This window comes from Manis pentadactyla, chromosome 13 (genome assembly GCF_030020395.1).
Source record: "Manis pentadactyla isolate mManPen7 chromosome 13, mManPen7.hap1, whole genome shotgun sequence".
Classification (NCBI taxonomy): Eukaryota; Metazoa; Chordata; class Mammalia; order Pholidota; family Manidae; genus Manis; species Manis pentadactyla.
Genome location: NC_080031.1, coordinates 62693420 through 62718271, shown reverse-complemented (window position 1 = coordinate 62718271; position 24852 = coordinate 62693420). Strand labels below are relative to the sequence as shown.

General features: G+C 33.4%; 1 protein-coding gene across 1 annotated transcript in view; it reads left to right on the top strand.

Moving 5' to 3' along the window:
* Positions 1-24852, top strand: part of ADAMTS19 (ADAM metallopeptidase with thrombospondin type 1 motif 19) — a 257477-nt gene that overhangs the window by 43201 nt on the left and 189424 nt on the right. Inside the window, exons 4-7 of the mRNA XM_036902596.2 lie at positions 623-795; positions 2376-2459; positions 3151-3308; positions 22886-22929. Coding sequence (XP_036758491.2) covers positions 623-795; positions 2376-2459; positions 3151-3308; positions 22886-22929 — 459 coding nt within the window. The remainder of the gene's footprint in view (positions 1-622; positions 796-2375; positions 2460-3150; positions 3309-22885; positions 22930-24852) is intronic.

Here is a 24852-nt window from a genome sequence, read left to right as displayed (position 1 = left end):
CCTTTTTGAGGAATCTTTATTACCCTAAGGTCATAACTTCTGTATGATCCTGATGGAAGACAGAACCAAATTTTTTGTAACCCATGAGTAGTATTTTATTAATTGCGTGCACCTGCCTGAAATGAGGATCTGAGGGCAGTCATTTCAGGCACTTCTTGCAAGTAGATCTCTATTTTGTAGGTTTCAAAAAAGCAAATCATGGTATCTTTTATTTATTGAGTTGTTTTATTTATATGTATCGCTGTGCTAGAAAGTTTAGTAATGTGATCTTATTATAAGACAAAAACAACTCTGGCAAGTAGGTGTTAATGTTACTCATTTTACAGATGAGAAAACTGAGGCTGCCTGGATGATGTTAATGATGCAAGTGGCAGAGCTAATAAATGGTGAAGTCCAGTCTGTCCGAGTCCAAAGTCGTACTTCAGAGCCAAATGCCCTTTTAGGTCTCGTATGTGCAGGGAACCTATGCTTATTTAACTTTGCTCACCAATGCATCATCAGCACATGTTGATATTTAATAAACTTCTTTTTTTTTTTTTTTTTACTCATTAAAGAAACAGAAATTTTTAAATTCATGTTGCCAAGGTGGAGGCGCATTTGAAAATCCATTTCTCTGTTGCAGATAAAGGAAGACCTAGATCAAAAAAAATAACAGAAAGTGGAAGAGGGAAACGATATTCATACAAATTACCTCAAGAATACAACATAGAGACTGTAGTGGTTGCAGACCCAGCAATGGTTTCCTATCATGGAGCAGATGCAGCCAGGAGATTCATTCTAACCATCTTAAATATGGTAGGCAAACTTTAAAGTGCGCTTGGAATTTTTTCAAGAAAACTCTAAGGAAGAAATGTGTGAGTATAATGAAGTTCTTTAAAAATTAACTCATTACTATTCCTTTCTTTTATTGATATCAGTTGAAAAAAATACTTTAGGTATAGCAGTTTGGCCCATCTCGAAAGAGATAGCAAAATAATAATTCACATCTTCTAGAAAAAAACGCTTGTTAATTGTGTGCAGAACTCATATCATTCTGTTGTCTCTTTTCCTCATGCCCTTTTTGTTCTCTTTTCTGAAAGACCGTTTGTTGAAATTAGCAGAAGATGTAATAATATCTGTTTATATGCATGGCCCCACCCACAGTACTATTGAGTATGAGGTGGAGCACAGCTGTAGGTTGGTTATCCCTCAGCTCTTACATAGGTATGTAAAATGGGATGTCTGATAAAATACTAGTTAATGAGTAAGATGTAATAGCTATAGCTAAAATTTTAACCAGATGAATCACGTGTAGCTGCCTTCGGCTGACAATTCCTGGACTGCAGAAATCTAGTTGATACCTAGCAGCTTATATATATTTATAGATGCTTACCACCAAATGGATCCTTTGACTTAATTGCATATCCTGTTGTACACCCTCCCTCAAGGCAGAATTAGAAGGTTATAGTGAATAATGCATAAGAAAGAATAAACCTAAATAAAAGCCAAAGGCAAATGTCCATGATTCAAGGGAGGGAACCACTGATTCAAAGATAAATTATATAGCTTTATAAAATTCCCATTTTTACTATATTTCCTATCATTTAGCTTGTTTTTCCAGTGAATGATACTTGGGTCACTGATGGGTATGTTAAGTAAGCCACCTCCTGAAATGTTCCACCAGCATTCTGGATAGGGTAGACTAACATAGATTAGTGTCTTTTAAGTAATACTCTCAGAAAGCAGGGGTTTGGTGTGCCAGTTTTATATTTTCTAGTAAAAATTAAATTCCAAATTAAAAATAATTTAAAGTACCACATAAAAAATTTGCCCTGCTTTCTGGTATCAATACACACCACATTGGAAAAACCAGTTATTGTTATGATCATTGAGCAATGGCCTGCAAGCTTGTCTTCATGGGCAGCCCTGAAGGGAGGAGCTTTGAAACCCTGTTCCCATTGGGCAGCCAGCCTATGGCGAGGAAAACAAAATCCTAAAGAATGAATTGGGAGGTAGCATGGGCAGGCTGGGTTTTCAGGACTGTTTCTCAGAAGAATGGAGAGGTGGCATTTTGCGGTCTTAAGAAAAATTGTAGGGTTTAGTTACTAAAATTCTTCTCTTCAATATCATGAAAAGCCTTCCCTCTGTGTCCTGTGAGATGCCTGGAGTGTCAAGGCTGCACTCATATCCCAGAAGGCTATGTCTAGATTTCTCGGTATTTAAGATGAATTAGCTTATTATTGCTTTTTAAGCTCATCTTATAATAATTTAAAGGTTTGTTTCAAAATATATAAGATTTTGCAATGACCATGAAATTTTTTCCCATGTCTGGGCTTTAAGGAAAATTAAGGTGTCTTCAGTTTTATTTTAGGATTTTTATTTTTATTTGTTTTTAGGTTTTTAACCTTTTCCAACACAAGAGTCTTGGTGTGCAGGTCAATCTTCGTGTGATAAAGCTTATTCTGCTCCATGAAACTCCAGTAAGAAAGTCTTGAGTTTTTTGTTTAATTAAGTGGGTGAAAAGTTGTGTTCAGGTACTTTTAAGTAAAGGGAATGTTAGGGATGTACTTCTTATTGACTTAAAATCCAGAAATATCCAGAATCACTTAAAGTGTACATAGAACTGGCCTTCAGTTTTGGCTAATACCTCCCTTTTATTCTAAAAATGGAATGTTCTTAGTTTCCAAGGATCCTGACAACAAACCTTAGCTTTCCAATATGTAATTTTAAAAAGTGATTTTTAATGACAGTTGTATTTTCTTGTTTAAACATGTGCTTTTAAAACTTTTCCTTATCTGTAATTCATTTTAAACAGAGACTATTCTGTGGCATCATTTTAGCATGCTGCTTAACTGGCCCTTTGGAAAAATCTTCGTTCTTAAATTGTAGACACGATTAAGTTATTTAAGGCCAAAAGTTCCACATTCTTAGTATCCCACTGCACTGCCCTCCTTTTTCAGAATAGCATTAAGCAGATTTTGTAATTATGGTTCCTTCACAAGTTTGAAGATTTTTTTTTAGTTCAGGCTAAACAAGTGCTGAATGTCTGCCAGGTTCTGATTAATGTGATGGCCAGCAGTCTGCTTTAGTAGTTAAAGAAGTCCCCTCAGTTTTTAGCTTTTTGTATATCTGAGAATAATATGCCTTGAAGTGAAATCTCTTCTTTTGCAGGCAGGTCTATATATCGGGCACCACGGAGAGAAAATGCTAGAGAGTTTTTGTAAGTGGCAACATGAAGAATTTGGCAAAAAGAATGATATACATTTAGAAATGTCAACAAGCTGGGGAGAGGAAATGACTTCAGGGGATGCTGCTATACTTATAACAAGGTAAACTTTCCAAATCCAATTAAATGGCATTCCTTATTTGATGGCTGTGCTGCTAATCCTATTAAGCCCTTCATAGAAAGCTTTTATTCCAGATTTTGTGTTCCAAAAGCTTTTGTCATAATGGTATAAGTATCTCCCTTAGCTCATGATAACCGATTTCTGAATAGCCACATACTGGACGGCATATTGACAAAACATTTGGCTAGTCATTTTAAAAAAATTTTGCCGCCATTAATGATCACAAATGAAAACTGTGGTGAATTTTGGAGGAACTTCAAAATTATGAACCTGTACTGTGTGTTTTTCAGTCATCACCATAGAAAGTACCCAGTATTCAGATATTGACAAACTTTCTGCTTTCTTCCAAGCATCAACTAAGCCTCTAGCAAATTAATTTCAAGCTGCATTGTGAAAGTCCTTACTGCTCACCAACATTTGCAATGCAGCATTAAATGTAAAAATTAAAAGATAAAATAATGAGCAACAATATACTCTATAAGAGCACTCTTTAGTAATTATCCGCAAATTTAGATAGAGCTATTAAAAATGAATGATAATTCATTGTTCACTAGCAATTTAATTTTAGTATCAACAGTGTTGACATTTCACGTCATTGAATAAACAATAACATTTAAACATGATTTTCTGTAATAAGTCTATTAAATTCATGATAGCTTCTTGATGAATATAAAAATAAATGTAAATAGAATATAAAAACTATTCTAGTTGTAAATAATTCATAAGGGTGAAAAAAATCTCTACGCAAGAATGTGATTGGACTTCCACTTCCAGTTTTATGGCTGTTTATTGTAGGAGTACCAGATACTGGACTTAAGCAATAAACAACCGTAAAACCTGAAAAGATTTATGAAGCAACTGCTTTCCCTTACTGGAGAATGCACAATGTGACACTTTAGTCTCTGAAAAAAGGAAAGTTTACTAATGAGCCCCACAGTCAGCCCAGCTTTTTGCCCGGGAACAATTTTTTGACTGGTAAAGCAAGCTAGAATCTAGATAGAGCACAGTGGTCCCACTGAGGGCACCAGGGACAAGAGACTTCCTTGGGGAGAGGTGCCAAGAAGTCTGTGTGCACATCAGCTGTGAGAATGTTGTAAAGCTGGTCTGAATATATACAGATAGAAACTGCTCATGGTGTATCAGAGTGCTGCAGCTATGGATACCAGGAATTGAGCAGATTCGGGTCAGAAGGGTAAAGCAACCTTATTAATACCTTCTCATTGCTCCTGAGAAACAGAAAGGCTGTATCTTCATAGTAAGGACTAAGATCCAGAGAAATGACTACTCTTGACTTGCCCTAACAAAACCTGAAACCAAGCCCCAGGAAGGTCTTTAGGGGAGATAGAGTTCAGAGATCGAGTCCCACCAATTTATGATGGTGTAGCATAGGGCTTTTGATAGATCCTCTCTAGCAAAGAAGAAACTCAAACCTGCCTCAGTTCAGAGTGATCAGCCAGCAACTGAGTGCCTCCTAAAACAAGAGTCAGCTCTCCTCAGAGGAAGATAATGGCATCCTGAATCTCTGTAATATATTTTCCATAATGTTGGGAACATAAAAATTATCTAAGCAAAGAAAGATGGAAATGTGACCCATGGTCAAAGAAAAATAGTCAATAGAAGCTGACCCTGAGATAGCTTGGATGTTGGATTTACCAATAACATAGGTATAACTGGAATCTCAGAAGAGAATGAGAATGGGCAAGAAGAATTAGGTGAAGATGAAATGGTAAAACATTTTCCCAAATTTGATGAAAAACTACAACTCACAGAGCTAGGCGTATCGTAGGAAAATTGGCAAATACCAAAGATACAGAAAAAAAATATTTAATTGGCCAGAGAAAGATACATTCCATACTAAAAGATCAATGACTGACTTCCCATCAGAAAAAAATGAGTCCAGGAGACAATGAAATGATATCTCTTGTGTATGGGGCTGTGGGTGAACCCTGTCAACAAAGTCTTAATGAGTTCTTAAGAATACTTTCTTAATATATGAAAGGGTATCTACACACAGATTCACACACAAAAAAATCTACACCTAACATTGCACTTAATGGCAAAGCCAAATGTTTTCTTTTTAAGACTGGAAGCAAGGCAGGGCTGTCCCATCTTACCACTTCTATTCCATATTGTACTGAAGATTGTAGCCAGTATAGGACTACAGGAAAAAGAAAAGGAAAGGTATGAAAATTGGGAAGAAAAAGTAAAAAGTGTCTCTCTTCACAGATGAGATGAATTGGTACAAAGAAAATTTTAAGGAATCTCAAAGAAAAATTGCTAGAATTTATAATTGGACTTTTCAATATAAAGTCCATTTATAAAAATACTTTTATTTATATATAATGAAAATAAACTATTGGAAAAATTTTATAATAACTTCCCAAACCATAAAAATACTTATGAATAAATAACAAAATGCATGCAAAACCTCCCTCTAAATATTTACAATGCACTTCTGAGATAAATTAAAGAAATTAAGGTTCATTCATTGGAAGGCAAACTGTTACCAATATATCCGTTTTCCCCACATTGGCTTATAGACTCAATATAATCTCAGTGAAAATCTCTGTAGGCTTTTTAATAGAAATTGACAGCTGAGTCCAATACTTATTTGGAAAAGGAACGGACTTAAAAAGGTCAAAACAATTTTGTTAAAGAAGAACAAATTGAGTGGACTTACACTACCTGATTTCCAAACTTATAAAAACTCAGTAATCAAAACAATGTGGTTTTAGCAGAAAGTTAGCCATACAGATCAATGAAAGAGATAAAGAGTCTGGAAGCATACCCATACATTTATGGCCAATTGAATTGCAATACAACTACCAATATAATTCAGTGATGAGAAGATAGTTCTGTCTGTTCATCAAAAGGTTCTAGACATCTGGATACCCAATGTGAAAAAAATGAATCTTATCCCTGCTTAACTGTTTGTGTGATGTTAATTCATAATGGATCATAGAATTCTACATGAAAGCCACAGCTATAACATCCTTAGTTTAAAAACAGAAAACTTTCATGACCATAGGGAGGGCAATGATTTCTTAGGATACAAAAAAACACTCACCATAAATTCTTAAAAATAATCATTTGGACTTCTTTAAAATTAAAGCCATATTGTGTCTAAAAAACTTTAATGTGAAAATGGAAAAACAAGCCAGTGTTGAAGAAAATAATTGCAGTACATATATCTAATAGTGCATTTGTATCCAGAATGTATATCTGTATGTGTGTATACACATATATAATAAATACATACAATTATAAAAATCAGTGAGAAAGATGATCAAATAGGTAAACTTGTATTTATCCAAATAGTAGTTGGTGATCTTGACTTGATTAACTGACCTCTCATTTTTATTTCATTATTGTGTCATTGTTATCAACAAAATGAATAGAATGGAGTGAAAGATAAGACATCTTGTGTAACATGTAACACAGTAAACATTCAGTGATTTTTTCAAACAAATGATTATGTAAGATCATGTGCAAACCTTTATTCATGTGGAAGACATACTATCAAATATTTTTGTTGTCTGATTATATTGTAAATATTCTTATATTGATAGTTTTCTTAGCCCATGGTTAAAATTCACTTTATAAAATTATTACTCCATCCCACATTATCTTAGACATATTTAAGAATCATCTGTTGTTGCTAAAGGTATTCCTTAGTGATTGAGAACATTTTATGGGGTTAAAGTTCAATATATTAAATATTATTAGTAGCGTTTTTATAAACACTTTAAGGTTTAAATTTAAATGAGAAAATAATATGCAAAATTCAGGGCATGTAGGAATTGTGAAAGAAATATTAGTTCCTTTTGCTTCTTTGAGTTTGCTTATAGCCAGTGAAAATTAATTTAATAATTTACACTTTCCGTTTCTAGAGCGTAAGCTTGCTTGCCTTGGGATTTTCACTGTAAGCTCATTCAAGAGTTCAATACAATACTGAGACTTGTAATGTTTTAGTTATTTGAAAGTATGTCTACTTTGTATACCAAAGCTATTGGATTTATACTAAGTAATTCATATTGTACTAACTTGTCCTCCAAATTCTGTTGGTCTATGAGATCTGATATTTGTCACATCAATGGAAAAGGAATGGAATAAACATTTAACTTTTTCAAGTGTTCAAATATATGAATATTTAACAAAGAAACATAAGCCAGCAGATTATTTCCTTTTATTTCAGGTTAAGGTAGCTATTATCTGGTTTCATTTTCTCAGCGTTAAAGCAAGCTGATGGGTAGAAAAATTGTGAGGAAATTAAGTGGATAGCAATGATTAAGACCTAGGAAAAGGAACAGCAAAATGAAATGCAAAAACATGTTACAAAGTATTTGAAATGTGAGGAAAGGTTGAAGCATGAGTGGAAATTAACGAAGCCCATAAGGATCAACGATGGCTGATACAATAATTGTATTGGACTCTGGGACAAACAAGCATGCATTAATCCCAACTAGCCCAGTTATGAGCAGAGTGGCTTGGCTCAGTGATCCTTAGTTTTCATCTGTAAAATGGGTGTAGTAATACCGATTTCACAGGATATCAGATTCAATAGGGATGTTATACTTCAAGCACCTAACAAAGTACTTAACCCATAGTAAATGCTCAATTAAAATAGCTACTATTTTGTCATTTTTTTATTCTAATATTAAAGATTAGAAAATAGGATAAATAAAGGCAGAAGGTATAAGCAAATGTGTTTCTGTAGTCTGAACTATGCATGAAGACTTTCTGACTTTCGTTTGTATTTCTGGACCAAATTGCCTTTAGTATTATACCCATTTATGTATGTGTAAAGAACAATATGTTGAATTTATAAGATGGACTACTGGAATTTACAGCCAGTTCCAGTGATTGGTGACCTTCAGAAATTTTTTTTAAAGAATGTGATTATCTGATACTTCCATTGATTATTTGGAGGAAACTTCTACATTGCCAGCTTCTCTATAGTTTACATACAGTGTATTTAAGGCAAGAGAAAAGAGCCACGGAAAATTATTTTATGTATAAAGAGTAAGAGCATTTTCTCTTGCATAGGTTTTTGCATCTTCCTTATTGCATAACAAAATTTTTTGTTGTTGTTTTTTTCTGCCAATTTACCGAGTTTGCTGTATGTATAGAGCACTGGAAATTGTTCTGTCTCTTAAACTGTATCTAACTTTAGACTGACAAATTTGGAATCATCTTTTTCATATCTAATTATGTATAACAATCCTTGACTAAATAGTTTTAGAAGGAAAAATGAATCACTTTTTAAAAATATAAAGGCGTTAGTCTTTTCTAAAGGACTATAAGCAAAACCTAAGTCCATTTCAAGTTATTGAACAAATAACTAGATGTAATTCCTTTATCTCATATCTTTCTCTGTTCTCTGCTAAGTAGTCACATTATTTTTATTTGAATTATGTTGTTAAGATTATAAAATGTATTTTGAAAAACATGCCTCTTTCCTATGGTTGAGGTCTTTTTGATGACATATTAGACAGGGTTGTATGATTAAATGAACAGATCATTTTGTTCGTTTAATTAATTTTTGTTCAAACAAAAAAATCACTTTGTTTTTGAGTTCCTCTGAGAAATCAGCTAATACTAAAATTTATCTTGCTGAAGGCTTTAAGCACTTTTTAATTTGAATAAAACTAACAAATCTTAAAGTTCTGACTCTACCAAAAAACATATTTTTAATGAATTACTTTCATAAAAATAATAGAGTAGCAAATAGATGATTAGAATTTCCAGGGAACAGATAGACCTCCCTTATTTTCATTTTTATTATGACTATTATGTATCATATTTTGTAATTATTTAGCATGGCAAGGGTTTTAAGTATATTTTATATTGTTTTTGTACTAAATATTTCTGAAAAACACACTATCACCTGTATTTTATAATCTCAGTCTGCTGAATGAGGTCAATTTATAAAACAATTATTCATCCTCAGATGTTCAAAACTTGGACTACTACCATAGGACTAAACATGTGCTCTGTAGGCCTAAATTATATTTTTCAAAGATAAGATAAGACACTGTTATTTCTAAAGTATCTTTTTGTTAGGGCTGGAAAACTGAAACTTCACCATCTAAACAGGACTTCTACTCAAAACCTAATGGGCAAAGCTTTTGCTCTAGTTTTGGTAAACCACTTCAGGTTGCATGGGAAAAAAACCTTTGTTCCCCTCCTCAAACCTTTAGCAGAATTGTCGTGGTCAGTTGTTTTTTACCCTGATACTTCGTTCTTAAAATAGGACTTAATAGATTGCTTGGTATTTTTGGAAGAAAATGAGAATAAAAATCTGTGGTTGACAAACTGTCAAAGGGTATACACATAGAAAATATTGATAGGTATTGACAAGTAATTCTCCCTTTACTCACCTGTAGGGCTAAGGCTTATGTGAAGATCACTGTTTCTCGTATCTCTGCTTCCAGCACCATAGCTGTGAAAAATCACCTCCACTAACAGGGATGTTTGATTTATGAGTGATTTAGCACCAGTTAAGGAGGAAAGTCTAGATGAATGATTTGAGTAATCAAGGAAGACTCCCTTAATAGTCAGTGCAAACATAATCAGATTTTTAGCTTTGTGAGGAAGTTGTGAAAACTAAAATAAAAGTTTTAATCTCCATGGATTCCATGGCTTTATCTATAGTTGACAAGCTAAACTCAGCCCAGTTTCTAGGAAATGTTCATCTTAGATAATTATGAAATATTGTATGTTACATGAGCACATTAGTAGGAAGGAATTTGAGATCAGCTATTAATTTTGGTTTCAACTAAAATGAGTAATGTTTGTATAAATCCAAATCTATCTGCAGCAATACGTTTGTTAAATTGTTCTGTGTGATAAAGTGAAGTAAATAGCTTAGAGCTGACCTAGTGCTTAATGGGCTCATAGTAACAAAAACATAAAATATGTTCTCCCAAATGTCAAATGTATGATTTCTTAGTTTAGTTTTCACATAGCTCTTTGAAATAATGGGAGAGACAAAGTCTGTATCTCTTGAAAATACTCTTCAATTTAGAACTTAATTTTCTTCATGATACTTTGTCTTTCCTATTTACTGAGATGCTTTTGCTTTTATATAGATACTCCTTTAGGTACAACCCTTCTGAAAGTTAGCTTCAAACTAATGCTATTGGCAAGTATGGTAGAAATTTAATAAAATACAGAAAGGGCAGAAATATATTAATTTGATACAAATCATAGAATAATTTTTGAATGAATCATTTATAGGTATATCCCAGGGTGCTATAAAAACTCTACAGTAAGACTTATTCTCAGATGCATCTTCATTCTTGGAAATTAAAGGCTGCATTTCATTTTTTTCAATATAAATCAGAACTTAAGCAGAACTTATTGGTCTTTACAGTTGCCAAAGTCTAACAGTATCATTTCCATAAACTCACATAATGAAACTCTATGATGCAGACTTGAGGTACTCTGTGCCAGCATGAGCCCAAAATTAGAGAATTTGAATCCATGTGATCACAGTCTAGCGGCAAATAAATCTCTGTCTCCCATCACCACCCCCCAATCTTGGACTGTTACGAAATTAATAATGCATTATTTTTGCCTTTTGGAAAGATGTTGACTGTTGAAGAATTGAAGATTAAGAATTAAAGTCTGATCTGAGGTTTGTAAATGCTGCTGACAATTTATTCTTCAATTGTATTAGAAGTACTTCCAGTTCTTCTGGATGAAGTAATGTGCTCTGTTCATTGGTTTGCTGAGTGAACAGAAATTGGCTGTGTGAAGGTCTCAAAGTGCCCCTGACAATAAGCAGTGCATTTGTCATCGTTTTTTCATGTTGTTCAGTTACAGATGAAGTCCCTTGTTTCACATTATGTAAATCAAATAGTTATGTTGCAGCCTCATGAATTATGATATGATGTATTATACATTTAGAAAAAGCACATAATATCCCTTTCCCTGTACATCTGAATATACTTTACACTCAGTGATTCTTGGCCCTAGGGTGAAGATTGGATTTTATGTGGCTCTTTAATTTTCTGCATTACCATATTATTCGATATCATCTGTGTTGGGTGTTTCTCTCTCCATTTGTTTGCTGGCAAAGGCAATTGCAAAACAGAACTATCCGTTATTTAATACAGTTTCCCAGGCTTCCTCCCCGACCCTGGGGGCCCTTACCACGTTACCGAGGTGATCGTGTGCCATCCTCTTACTTGCTTTATGAGTAGAAGCCTTTCTTACTTCTCTTTGTATTCTTCCCCTTATCGAGTGCTTGGGCTAAAAGAGGCACTTAACAAAATTTACTCTACACTGCAACGCTCATTCAGTTGGAACAGTAGATTTTTAAGCCATATGCAATATTGATAGGATTGTACCTTCTATATCACATCCTATCACATCCAATTGTATAGGTTGTGCACTACACAACAGTAGAGGGAGCCATTTACGTTGTTGTATATGTAAATGCCCCCGAGGATTAACCAGTGCGCAGCTAGGCATTGTGTCCTTGTTATAAAATTGATTTGTCTATGTTCTGATGCAGAGAAAGGCTAAATATATCTGGCCATTTTCTTTAAAAAAAAAGTCAACAAACCTTTTCCATTCCTCTTTATCTGTAATTATATTCAGACTCTGAATATGTTTCATCACCAAGGAGATATATTTTCCTATATCATTTGGTGTTGGTTTTGAGCCACAGAGACCAAATTTGCCCAAGTTTAGCACCAGAAGAAGTGTCTTTTTGGATTTTTTGATAGGTGGAGAAGATTATGTGTAATACTTGGAATCTAAAGAAGAAAATTAAAGAATCAGGCATCAAGAAAGACAGCAAAAGGAGCTCTAAAATTCTCAACCACTGGGTTCAGATGATTCAGACCTGGGGCCATTCACATGCTCTTACTTTATTATCTGCTAGATCTTCTGAAAAGGCGGATTTGAATGTGGGCGGGGGGTTAGAGGGTGGGGGCATAGTCCAAATTCTGTGATTAGAAGCCAGTGACCAGAAATATGATGTATTTGAAGGTTGTTTCCCAGTGGAAAGATGCTGGGGTTTGGGGCCAGTTAGGATTTGGCTCAGTGGCTTTGTAGAAATCACTCAGCTTTTTAAAAACATGTGACTTAAGGAACAAGTGTTCTGATTAAGAGCATTCTTGTTTTGGCCAGATTTATAAGGTTTTTGGTTTTATATCTTGAATATTGAAGGGAGTACTGTCCACTAGTTTAATTTAGAAGTTTAAGGTAGGGTAGTGTGAGTGGTTACCTTTTATGGGATAAAATCTCAGTGTGTCTTCTCTCATTTATTTAGAGTTGTTTTTCCAATGTAGGCATGCATTTTCTTAAAGATCATTTTTTCCAAAAAGTGTACAAATATTAAGACCCCCAGTGCTGGTGGACAATATGATTATTTAGTTCATTAAAACTTCTTTTTCTTTGCTATCTACTGTGTAATAACTAACAAAACTTACTCTACACTGCAACGCTCATTCAGTTGGAACAGTAGATTTTTAAGCCATATGCAATATTGATAGGATTGTACCTTCTATATGTAAAAGAAAATATTTGTGTAGAGTGAAGATTCATGTATCAAATGATAACAACCAACATTCAATTATCCAGGGTAGATTAACTAGCTTACAGATTTACCAAAATATAAAATAATCATGTATTTGAGAAAAATGGTAACATTTTGCAGATTAGTGAAAACATGTACTGTTCCTATTGTTTGGAAATGCACTGTTATCAGTACACAGCGTGTGCAACACTCCATTATCTGTATTGACTGCATTTAGGGGATGATCTACTCCCTGCAGTAGACACTCTCTGGAGCAAAGATACCTCTGACTTGCATTGTAAAAGCATTGGCAGGAGAGGGCATGGCCACTAAAACAAATCAAAGCCAAATATTTAAGGGTGGAATTTAAATGAGCAAAGGAAGGATGAAGGAATAATGTGCAAAAGGGTCTGAGTTTCTCTGCCTCCCTAGAGTCCTAGTGAAGTATTGGAGAAATGTTGTTAGCTAAAAGACCCACAGAAGTAATAAATCTTCCTGTGATTCTTTGTGAAGGCTTTTATGTGATAAACTGTCATTCTTATACTCTTTTTGCAATTTATAACTGCAGACTGGTAAATGTACTTATAAATAATGGATATGAGTTAAATGAATTACATTTATATTAAGTCTGTATTGTGCCTGTATTGCAAATATGTTATTTAAGATTATATTTTATCTCCTTTGTCTGGACTCAACCCTTCTCCCCATGACTCTAGTAATCAAGAGTTGATTCTCTTATCTGTTTCATAGAAACATCTCTGTCAGAAATTTGCCAGGAGGAATAGTAAAAATTTATAATAATTAAATGTTAATATTAAAGTATTTCATTCCCAGTTCATTCATACCTGTGGCTATCCACACATAATTTTCTAACTCCAACCTATGGAAGAAAAATGACAATATTGTAGCAATCACTAACTTCTGCAGTAATTAATAACTCACATAATCCTCAGTTATACAAGGATACCTTGGGAAAAATGTTCAATACCAATTGAAATCAATGGGAACATTTGTTCAGGAATTTATTCAGTCTTTTAAGGTTTGGTAAAAGTAGCTGTGTGATATAAAATGTAAGAATAAGGCCTATATGGCTTGTTTCTATGTATACAAACATTTAGTGTTATCAATAAATATGTTTTACTCTGCTTAATTACTGTGTGCTATATCACAGATTGTGTTCAGTTCCTTTAATTATATGATAATCTGGCTGACTGGATGGTCAGAAAATCTTCCCATTGTAGAGATCTAAGAATTGTGGACAAAATTACTAAAAATCCTTTACATGCACAGATGAGCCAAAAACACAGGGCTCTGGCAAAAAAAAAAGAAAAAAAAATGTAGTACTTCTGAGATAATGTGGTAGCTGCCCCAGGAGGAGTTCATTGGATTCAAAAATCTGGGTTCTTGGGCTTAACTCCCACCTGAAGGCTCCTTTTTGAGGCTTTGCACAGTGAAGAAGTGGGGCTCTCTGAAACCTACAACCTTAATACAAGTGGGGTCTGGTGGAGGCTCTGCAAACAGCACAGGTTGTTAGCAGGAAGTATCCTACCTCAGCCATGACCACACGGCTCCTCTGCTTATTCACTGCCATGAACATGATTCAAGCATTGAAGACTTAGCTACCCAGGAGGGACTTTCTTTTGACTTACACCACAGAAGAAAATCGTATATAAAGCACAACTAAATGAATTCACAGTAGAATTCCAAAACACAAAATGATAACATCTCCCATTGTAAGAGCCAAGATCACATTAAAGAATAACTTAAGAAGTTGACAAGGATTACATAAAAGCATGTTCACTAGATTAAAAACCAAAATGTGAGAATAAGGTGTTTGGGGGAAAAAGCAGAGTTGATTTGAAAGTTGCGAAAATAAAACATCTATAAAAGGAAAGTACTTATATTTAGAATCTCCATTTCTGAGTCAAAGAGAAGATTAGATGAAGCTTAAGAGAGCATTACTGAATTGGATTCTCCTGGAAGGCTGAATAGAATGGTTAAGAGACGGAAATACAAAGGGCACCTGAGAGTTACAGACAACAAAATGAGAGGAACAAGCATGCTCCTGAAGGAGTTCCATAAGAAGAGAGCAGAGAGAATATGAGAGGAATTAGCTAAATAGATGATATGAGAATTTTTATGTGTTCATGGTTCTTCAAATGGAAAAGCATGCAAATACCATGAAAGATAGATAAAGATAAGCTCAGTACCTAAATATATCTCAATGGGACTGTAGAACTACAGAGACAAAAATAGACTCTTAAAATTAATCAGAGCCGATGTTATATGTCCGTTACATCTCAATAAAAAACTTAACCAGAAACCAAACACACAAAAGAAGAACAAGGTGATTGCAGGCTTCTAATCTACATTTATAAATGCTAGAAAAAAAAAGAAATAATATCTTCAATATGCAGAGGACCAATAAAGTGACCTATATTTTTATCCTTAGTACCATTTCTTTATGAATACATGCAAACTAATGAGAATTAAGGAAGCAAAGACTAGAATAATTTGCTATTCATATATCTTCACTGAAGGAAAAGGTACACTGAAAGAAATATTTAAAGAAAAGGAGTAACAAGCTCTCCGGAAAGTAAAGATATTACTGAGAAACGAAATTGCTGAATTGTAGGTGAATCTAAATAAGAACTATTGGTTAGAAAAAAACTGTCTAACTTGAGATTTTAAAAGCTGAGATGGAATTACAATGTCAGATAAAAATAACATCAAAGATTGAAGGAAAAGATTGGGTTAAAAGCATTTGATGTCCTCTTATTCAGGAGAAGACTAAAGATAATTTATAACTAGACATCTCAAGTGAATGTGGTAGGCAGAATTAGTCCATGTTCTAATCTGCAGAACCTGTAACTATGTTATCTTATATGGCAAAAGGGACTTTGTGATGTGATTGTGTTAACGATTTTGAGATTAGGAAATTATCCTGAATTATCTGGCAGAGACTAATGTAATCACAGGGTATAGGGAAAGAGGAGGCAAAGAGAGACAGTGTGACGATGGAAGCAGAAGTCAAAATGACACAATTACTAGCTTTGATGATGGAGGGGAACATGAGTCAAGAACTCCAGGCAGCCTTTAGACTGAAAAAGGAAACATAGTCTCACTTAGAGCTTCCAGAAGGAACATAATACTGCTGACACCTTGATTTTAGCCCACTGAACTCCGTTTCAGACTTCTGATAGAGACTGTAAGATAATAAATTTGTGCTAAGCTGTTGAATTTGCAAAATTTGTTACAACAGCAAAAGGAAGCTAGTACAATGTACTCTAAAATGTAAAGGTAACCATAAATCAAACACAATCTAGTGTTACTTTTCAAAACAGCAGAAGGAGAAAAATAAAACTAGATTTATTTGTAAAGACAAATAACTATGTAACTTATTTTATATGGCAAAAGGGACTTTGTAAATGTGATTATGTTAAGGATTTTGAGACTAGAAAATTATCCTGAATTATCTGGGGGTGCGTAATGTAATTACAGGGTATAGGGAAAGAGTATTCACTTATAAAGATATTATGTAACTAAGTTTTACAATTTTAACCATATGCTGCTTTTAAGAGACTTAGAGAATATATTGAAAAGAAGTTGAAAGTAAAGCAAAGGAAAAAGTTATGCAGAGCAAATATTAGACACAATAGACTTTAACACAGAAAACATTATAAAGCCTAAGTAGAGTTTTTACACAATAAAAACTAATTCAAAGTAATTACACAAATATAGAGAGATAACTTAGCTTCAACATAAGGCAAAAATCAGCAGAATCACAAGGAAACATCAAGTAATTTATAACCACAATGGAATTTTAACAGCTTTTCCTCAGTAACAGATGGAAAAATAAATTAAAATTTTCTCCTATTGAACAGTTGTATAGCAGAGCTTATTATAGCTAGATCTTATGAACATATATATCTTTGCTCCAAAAAATTAGTGAATATACATTTTAAACATGCCTTGAACATGTTTATAAAACTATGAATAAGTATTAAATCACAAAACGTGCTGATAAGCCAAGCAAGATGTGAAATGAAACCTAATCATTGTATTTAATCAATGGAGATATCATTGATGAAATTGACAGGGGTGTTTCACTTAATTTTTGTTTTATTGAAATATAGTTGATATGCAATCATATTAGTTTTAAGTATACACTACAGTGTTTCAGCTGTTATCCACATGATTAAATCCTCACCCCAAGTAGTGCAGTTACTGTCAGCATAGAAAGATGTAACAGCATCATTGGCTGTATTTTCCATGATATACTACCATCTCCATGACCAACTTATATTATGATTGAGAATTTTTGTGCCCATTTATCCCTTTCATCCACTCACTCTAGCCCACCCCAATGATAACCACCCATCAGCATCTGTGAATCCACTGCAATTTTGTTCATTTTGTTTTTTTTTTTTTTTTAGATTACAAAAATAAGTGAAATCATGTGGTATTTGCCTTTCTCTGCCAGGCTTATTTCATTTAGCAAAATACACTCTAGATCCATCCATGCTGTCACCAGTGGCAAGATTTCTTTTCTTGTGACCAAATAATATTCCATTGTATATATGTACCACCTGTTCTTTATCCATTCATCTATTGATGGACATTTTTGTTGCTTCCGTATCTTTGTTATTGTAAATAATGCAGCAATAAACATATATCTTTTTGAATCAGGAATTTTGTTTTCTTTGGGTAAATTCCTAGAAGTGGAATTACTGGGTCATATGGTATTTCTTTCTTTCTTTCTTTTTTTTGAGGAACCTCTATGCTGCTTTCCACAGTGACTGAACCAATTAGTATTCCTTCCAACAGTGTAGGATGGTTCTGTTTTCTCCACATCCTTGACAACATTTGTTATTCCTTGTCTTTTGGATAGTGGCCATTTGGACTTGTGTGAGGTGATATCTCATTGTGGTTTTGATTTGCATTTCCCTGATTATTAGCCACAGGGAGCATCTTTTCTTGTGCCTGTTAGATTCTGTATTTCTTCTCTGGAGAATTGTCTGTTTAGGTCCTCCACCATTTTTTAAATTGGATTATTGTTTTTTTGGTGTTGGGAATATGAGTTCTTTATATATTTTGGATGTTAACCTCTTATCAGATAAATCATTTATAAATATATTCTCCCATACTGTAAGTTGTCTTTTTGTTCTGCAGATGGTGTCCTTTGCTGTACAGAAGCTATTTAGTTTGATGTACTCCCACTTGTTCATTTTTTATTTCATTTCCCTTGCCCAAGGAGATGCATTGAGGAAAAAATTGTTCATGCTTATGTTCAAGAGATTTTTGCCTATGTTTTCTTCTAAGAGTTTTATGGTTTCATATCTTATATTTAGGTCTTTGATCCATTCCAAGTTTACTTTCGTGCATGGGATTAGGGAGTAATCCAATTTCATTTGCTTATAGCTGTCCAGTTTTCCCAACACCAGATACTGAAGAGATTGTCTTTTCCCCATTGTATATTCATGGCTCCTTAATTGTATATTAATTGACAATAAATGTGTGGGTTTATATCCGAGCTCTCTAATCTGTTCCATTGATCTATGGGTCTGTTCTTATGCCAGTCCCATACTGTTTGGATTACTGTAGCTTTCTGGTATAGCTTGAAATCAGAGAGCATAATACCCCCAGCTTTGTTCTTTCTCAGGATTATTTTGGCTATTTGGGGTCTTTGTAGTTCCATATGAATTTTGGGATTATTTGCTCTAGTTCACTGAAAAATGCCATTGGTATCTTGATAGCAATTGCATTAAATGTATAAGTTGCTTTGGGAAGCATGGCTGTTTTGAAAGTATTAGTCCTTTCTATCCATGAGCATGAGATAGATTTCAATGTATTAGTGTCTTCCTTAATTTCTCTCCTAAATGTCCTAGAGTTTTCAGAGTACAGGTCTGTCACCTTCTTGGTTAGGTTTACTCCTAGGTATTTTATTTTTGATGCATTGTAAATGGAATTGCTTTTCTGATTTCTCTTTGTGCTAGTTCATTGTTAGTATATAAGAATGAAACAGATTTCTGTGTATTAATTTTGTATCCTGCAACTTTGCTGGATCCAATTATTAGTTCTAATATTTTTTGATGGAGTCTTTAAGTTATGTCATGTGCAAATAGTGACAGTTTTTCTTCTTCCTTACTGATTTGGATGCCTTTATCTCTTTATCTTGTCTGATCACTGTGGCTAGGACCTCCACTACTATGTAGAATAAAAATGGTGAAAGTAGACATCCTTGTTTTGTTCCTGATCTTTGAGGAAAAGTTTTCAGCTTTTTGCCATTGAATATGATGTTAGCTGTGGGTTTGTTGTATATGGCATTTATTATGTTGAGGTGTATTCCTCTATTCACATTTTGTTGAGAGTTTTTATTATGAATGGAAGTTGAATTTTGCCAAATGCTTTTTCAGTATTTATTGAAATTGTGTAGTTTTTATCCTTTTTGTTATTGTGAATGTGTTTCACATTGATTGATATATAAATGTTGTACTGTCCTTGCATCCCTGGAATAAAGTTGTGATGGCTGATCTTTTGATGTATTTTTTAATTTGGATTGGTAATATTTTGTTGAGGATTTTTGCATTTGTGTTTATCATGGATATTGGTATGTAATTTTCTTTTTTTGTAGTTTCTTTGTCTGGTTTTGACATTAGACAGCTGCTGGCCTCATAGAATTAATTTGGAAGTATTTCCTCCTCATCTACCTTTTGGAATATTTTAGGAAGGATGGGTATTAGCTCTTCTTTAAGTGTTTGGTAGAATGCAGTAGAGAAGCCAGCTGATAATAGACTTTTCTGTGTTGGGAGTTTCTTTTTTACCAATTCAGTTTCATTACTGGAAATTGATCTGTTAAGATTTTCTGCTTTTCCCTGGGTCAGTCCTGGAAGGTTGTACTTCTCTAGAAATTAGTCCATTTTTTATAGGGTGTCAAATTTATTGGCATATAATTTTTCAAAGAATTCTCTTGTAATTTGTTGTATTTCTGCGTCAGCTGTAACAATTCCTTTTTCATTTCTTATTGTGTTTATTTGTGTCCTATTTTTTTTTCTTGGCTAAGGGTTTCTCTTTATCTTCTCAATGAACCAGCTTTTGGTTTCATTGATATTATTCTATTTTTATTCTTTCCTATTTTATTTATTTCTTCTCTAATCTTTATTATGTCCCTCCTTCTACTAACTTTGGGTTTCATTTGTTCTTCATTTTCTAGTTTCTTGTGAATTTAGACTGTTTATTTGGGATTGTTGTTCTTTCTTGATGCAGGCCTGTATTGCTATATATTTCCCTCTTAAAATTGCTGTTGTGGCATTGTATGTTTTGAACTGTTGTATTTTTGTTTTCATTTATCTCCATGTATTGTTTGATTTCCTCTTTGATCCATTGATTATTTAGAAGCATCTTTTTTAGCCTCCATGTGTTTGTGGGGTTTTTTTTCTTCAAGAAATTAATTTCTAGTTTCATACCACTGTGATCTGAAAGATGCTTGATCCAGTTTCAGTCTTTTTGAATTTATTGAGGCTCTTTTTGTGTCCTAATTGTGATCTATTCTAGAAAATGTTCCATGTGCACTTAAGAAAAAATACATATCTCACTGCTTTTGGGTAGAATGTTCTGTAGATATCTGTTCAGTCCATCTGATCTTGTGTGTTGTTCAGTGCCTCTGTTTCCTTATTTATTTTCTGTCTGGTTGGTCTGTCCATTGATGTGATTGGTGTTTTGAAGTCCCTAGTATGATTGAGTTGCAGTCTATTTTTCTCTTCGCATTTGTTTTACATATTTAGATGCTCCTATGTGGGTGCATAGATATTTATAATGGTTATACACTCTTGTTGGGCTGACCCCTTTATCATTATGTAATGTACCTCTTTGTCCCTTGTTATTTTCTTTGAAATGTACTTTTTCTTATACAGGTACTGCTACTCCTGCTTTTTTCTCATTATTTGCATGAAATATCTTTTTCCATCCCTTCACTTTCAGTCTGTGTATGTCTTTGAGTCTGAAATGAGTCTCTTATTTATTTTCGCATCTATATGTAGGCAGCATATAGATGGGTCTTGTTTCTTCATCCATTCTGTGCCCTGTGTGTTTTGATTGGTGGATTCAGTTCATTTACATTTAAGATAGTTATTAATAGGTATGTATTTATTGCCATTTTTTAAATTGATTTCTGGTTGTTTCTGTAGTTCCTCTCTGATCCTTTCTTCCTCTTTTATACTCTTCTCTTATTCGATGGTTTTTAGTGTTGTGACTGGATTCCTTTAAAAAAATTTTTTTGTTTATGTATTATAGGCTTTAGATTTGTGGTTACCATAGATAGTTTCCTAAATATCTAACAGTCTGTATTTTGTCACTCTAACAGTCTAAAATTACTTGTTTTTTATTCTTCTCTTGCATCTATACATATTAGATGTCATAATCTGGATTTTTTGTGGATCCCTTGACAGATTTTATGTATAGTTGATTTTACTACTATTTTTTTTAAACTTCACTTACTTAGCAATTGGTTTACTACCTTTAGTGTGGATTTATTTTCACTGATGAAAGATATTTAGGTTTAAGAACATTTTCATGTACAGAAGCCCCTTTAACATATCCTGTATGGCCAGTTTAATGGTGGTAAATTCTTTTCACTTTTGTTTATCTGGGAAACTTTTAATCTCTCCTTCAGTTCTGAGTGATAACCTTGCTGGTAGAGGATTCTTGGTTGGAGGTGTTTCCATTTCAGTACATTAAATATTTTATACCTCTTCCTTCTGGCCTGTAAATTTTCTGCTGAGAAGTCTGCTGATTGCCCTTTGTAAGTAATTTTTTTGTCTCTATATATGCTCTCAATACCCTCTCTTTATTCCTAATGTTTGCTGTTTTAATTGTTATATGTCTGTTGTTATGTTCCTGGGGTTCTTTTTGTTAGAGGCTCTCTGTGCTTCCCAAATCTGGGTGTCTGTTTCCTTCCCCAGACTGGGGAAGTTTTCAGCAATTTTTCTTCAAAGAGGTTTTCTACTACTTTTTTTTTTCAATTTTCTCTCATACGCACCCAAAGACTAATTGCAATATTGTTTGTAATAGTAAAATTCTGCAGAACCTAAATGCTCATCGATAGGAAACTGCTTAATTTATGGTACAGGACTAGCAGTAACAAGAAACAACAAAAATATCAAGTAGCTTTTGAGAGGCTACCATGTGGCTGGCATTATTTTAAATGACTTTTAGGTGTTAACTCATTCAGCCCACACACTGAACCTGTATCTTAAATGTTTTATATGTGTTAAATAATCTAATCTGTATGATAAACTTATGTGGTATGTAAATGTCATCATTACTTCTATTTTTTAGATGAGGTTACTGAGGCACAAATGGGTAATTAAGTTGCCTAAGATTACATAATAGTAAAAGGCAGATAAAGTTTTACTTTCATATAGTTTGCCTCTAAAGCTCCTAACTTGTATAGAATGCTCTCCAAGATCTCACAGTCAAATAATGAGCAAATTGTATAATATTATTCATGGTTAGATCCCGGCTATGTAAAAATAATTATTTTCTTATGCCATTATTAAAATGTTTATTATCAGTCTTCTAAAATTCTTGCCAATTGATGGTATAAAATGTTATGTCCTTTTAAAATGTATTTCTTACGTTTAAATCTTCAATCTGGAAGTCATTTGTGTCACGTGAAGTAGAGATATTACAATATTTTTCAAGAAGAAAGTCATATCTCAACACCAGACACTATTTTTTTTGTAATAAAAAAAATGGAATACTGTAAAATTCAAAACAAGATGAAATTTCATTTTTGAAATGTTAGCTATGAAATAGGGCAACATTTTTCAGTATTATTTCAGATAAAAATGTATCATAAAAATATTAGTCTAACGTTTTCTTAGAATTAAAAATAGTCATTTTCAGTTTTACTAAGTACCTGGAGAAAAAGGGTGTGGTTCAGTTATTCATGTAACTATTAAATATGATTCATAATCTATCGTTTATGGAAAATTTTATTTTTACTTCAGTTGTCTACTTTTCTTTCTAGGAAAGACTTCTGTGTACACAAAGATGAACCATGTGATACTGTTGGTAAGTACACCTTAAAATTTTTACACTCTGAGGAGTTCTGGGAATGTTGAATATGTCAGCTTTTTAAATATAGGAAATTATTTGAGAATGCTAGTTTTAATGGAATATTTTTAGAATGTCAAAGATGTATATTCAACCTATCTTTTTAATCATGTGTTATCACTTCAGTTATTAATGAAACAGCTTAGACGTATACACTGTATATGGTGGAAAACTTTAATCAATGCTTTAGAATTACATGAGTTCTTTTTTGCTATTTTTCCAGAGATATACACATGGGTTCAATAAAATTCTATTATTATTGGTAAACTAAAGCAAAATATATTAATGACAATATGATTGACCTTTTACAGGCTAATGGATTTGCTTTTGAGTTATATATGCTTGAGGTTCTTTGTAGACTATATCAAAGGAAGTTCATCTAAGTTGCCTGACAAATGGGATTCTCTTTACATAAAGTAGCAAATTTTCTGTATTTTGTCCTTGGATATCTAAAATTCTAAAACATAACCATATAGCTAATGGAATCCGTTAAACCACAGTTTTTAATTTTGAGAGAATGGTACCATATATGCTAATATAAATGCATCTATATAAATATACCTTTCCACATATATATCTAGATAGATAAATATGAACTACATATAAAATATGTAACTATATATAGTTTTAAATCATATAGCTGTAAATAATAAGGTATTAGGAAGGTATATTTAATAGTCATAATCTAGTTTTGACATACCATATAAGGTTCATTTCTATAGGGTAATAGTATTTTAATTTTACCATCTTTGAGGCATCATTTCTTCTTTGTTACGTAAACAAAAATAGGGGTAGAAATAGAATAAATGGTATGGGTCTTTAAAAAAATAACTCTTACTAGTTCCATCAACCTAAGATGATTTAGATCTAAGATACTAAGTGAAAGTTAGTTATAATAGTTGAAAGCACATGATGATGAATTCAAAGGAATGTTTGGTTCAGAAGGGGTTATAAACATAAAACAAGCTGGACACCTCAGGAAAAGCTGAGTTGATTTAGCGATGGTATTCCTAATGTTAACTTAGCTGCTTTCTGCAGTTCTCTTCTCCTCTTCTTCCCTAAATCTCCAGAAATTAAATCTTGATACATAATTTTCATTAACCTAACTATGAAAGCTTTTGATTACTAATAAAGCTTGTCTCAAAATTTCCCTCCACTTAAAACAACTGTGTTGCTCCTAAAGCCATCTTTAATATAGACCCATCAATTCTTGCTCCTTCTAAGCCCCTGAGAGAACTCAGCCACCCAGGCAGGGTCTTCCACAATTACGCTCACTCATCACCTCTTTACAGCATGGATGTGCAGACTAAGGAAGCAAGTACTAACAAGAGGCGAGCCAGTTTCTTTTTATTATGACTATGTTTCATACTTTCCTAAATCTGGTAATTGAAAATAGCGTACATGTACATGGCATATATTATCTATGAAACTTATTTTCTGGTTTAGAACTCATTTGAATAATGAAGTAACTTGGTGTGTTTGAACAATCAGTAGGTAGAGTTCGTCTGGAGAATGATATATTTAGTCCCCAGCTCTGTTCTCCTGTCCATAAAGGGCTTGAAAAAAATTGGTTTTAAATATTGTAGCATAGGATGTGGACAGTCCAATACCCTTCCTGAAATCTCTCTGTATTTTTTGTGTTTAGATGCTTTAGATCACATTTGGCATCACTAAATCCTTGTTTCCCCCCTTTGTATCTTATGGAAGTTTTTTTTTTTCTCACCCCAAATATGATACAAGTGTCTTTTTCCTATTTAGTGTTGAGCAGAGTAAAAATCTGAAATAGTTCTTCAGGATAGGTAAAATGAAAAGCTATAACAACCAAGAAAGAATAGTCTCTTCACCATGATCTTTACCCTCAACAAAAAATACCATCACACT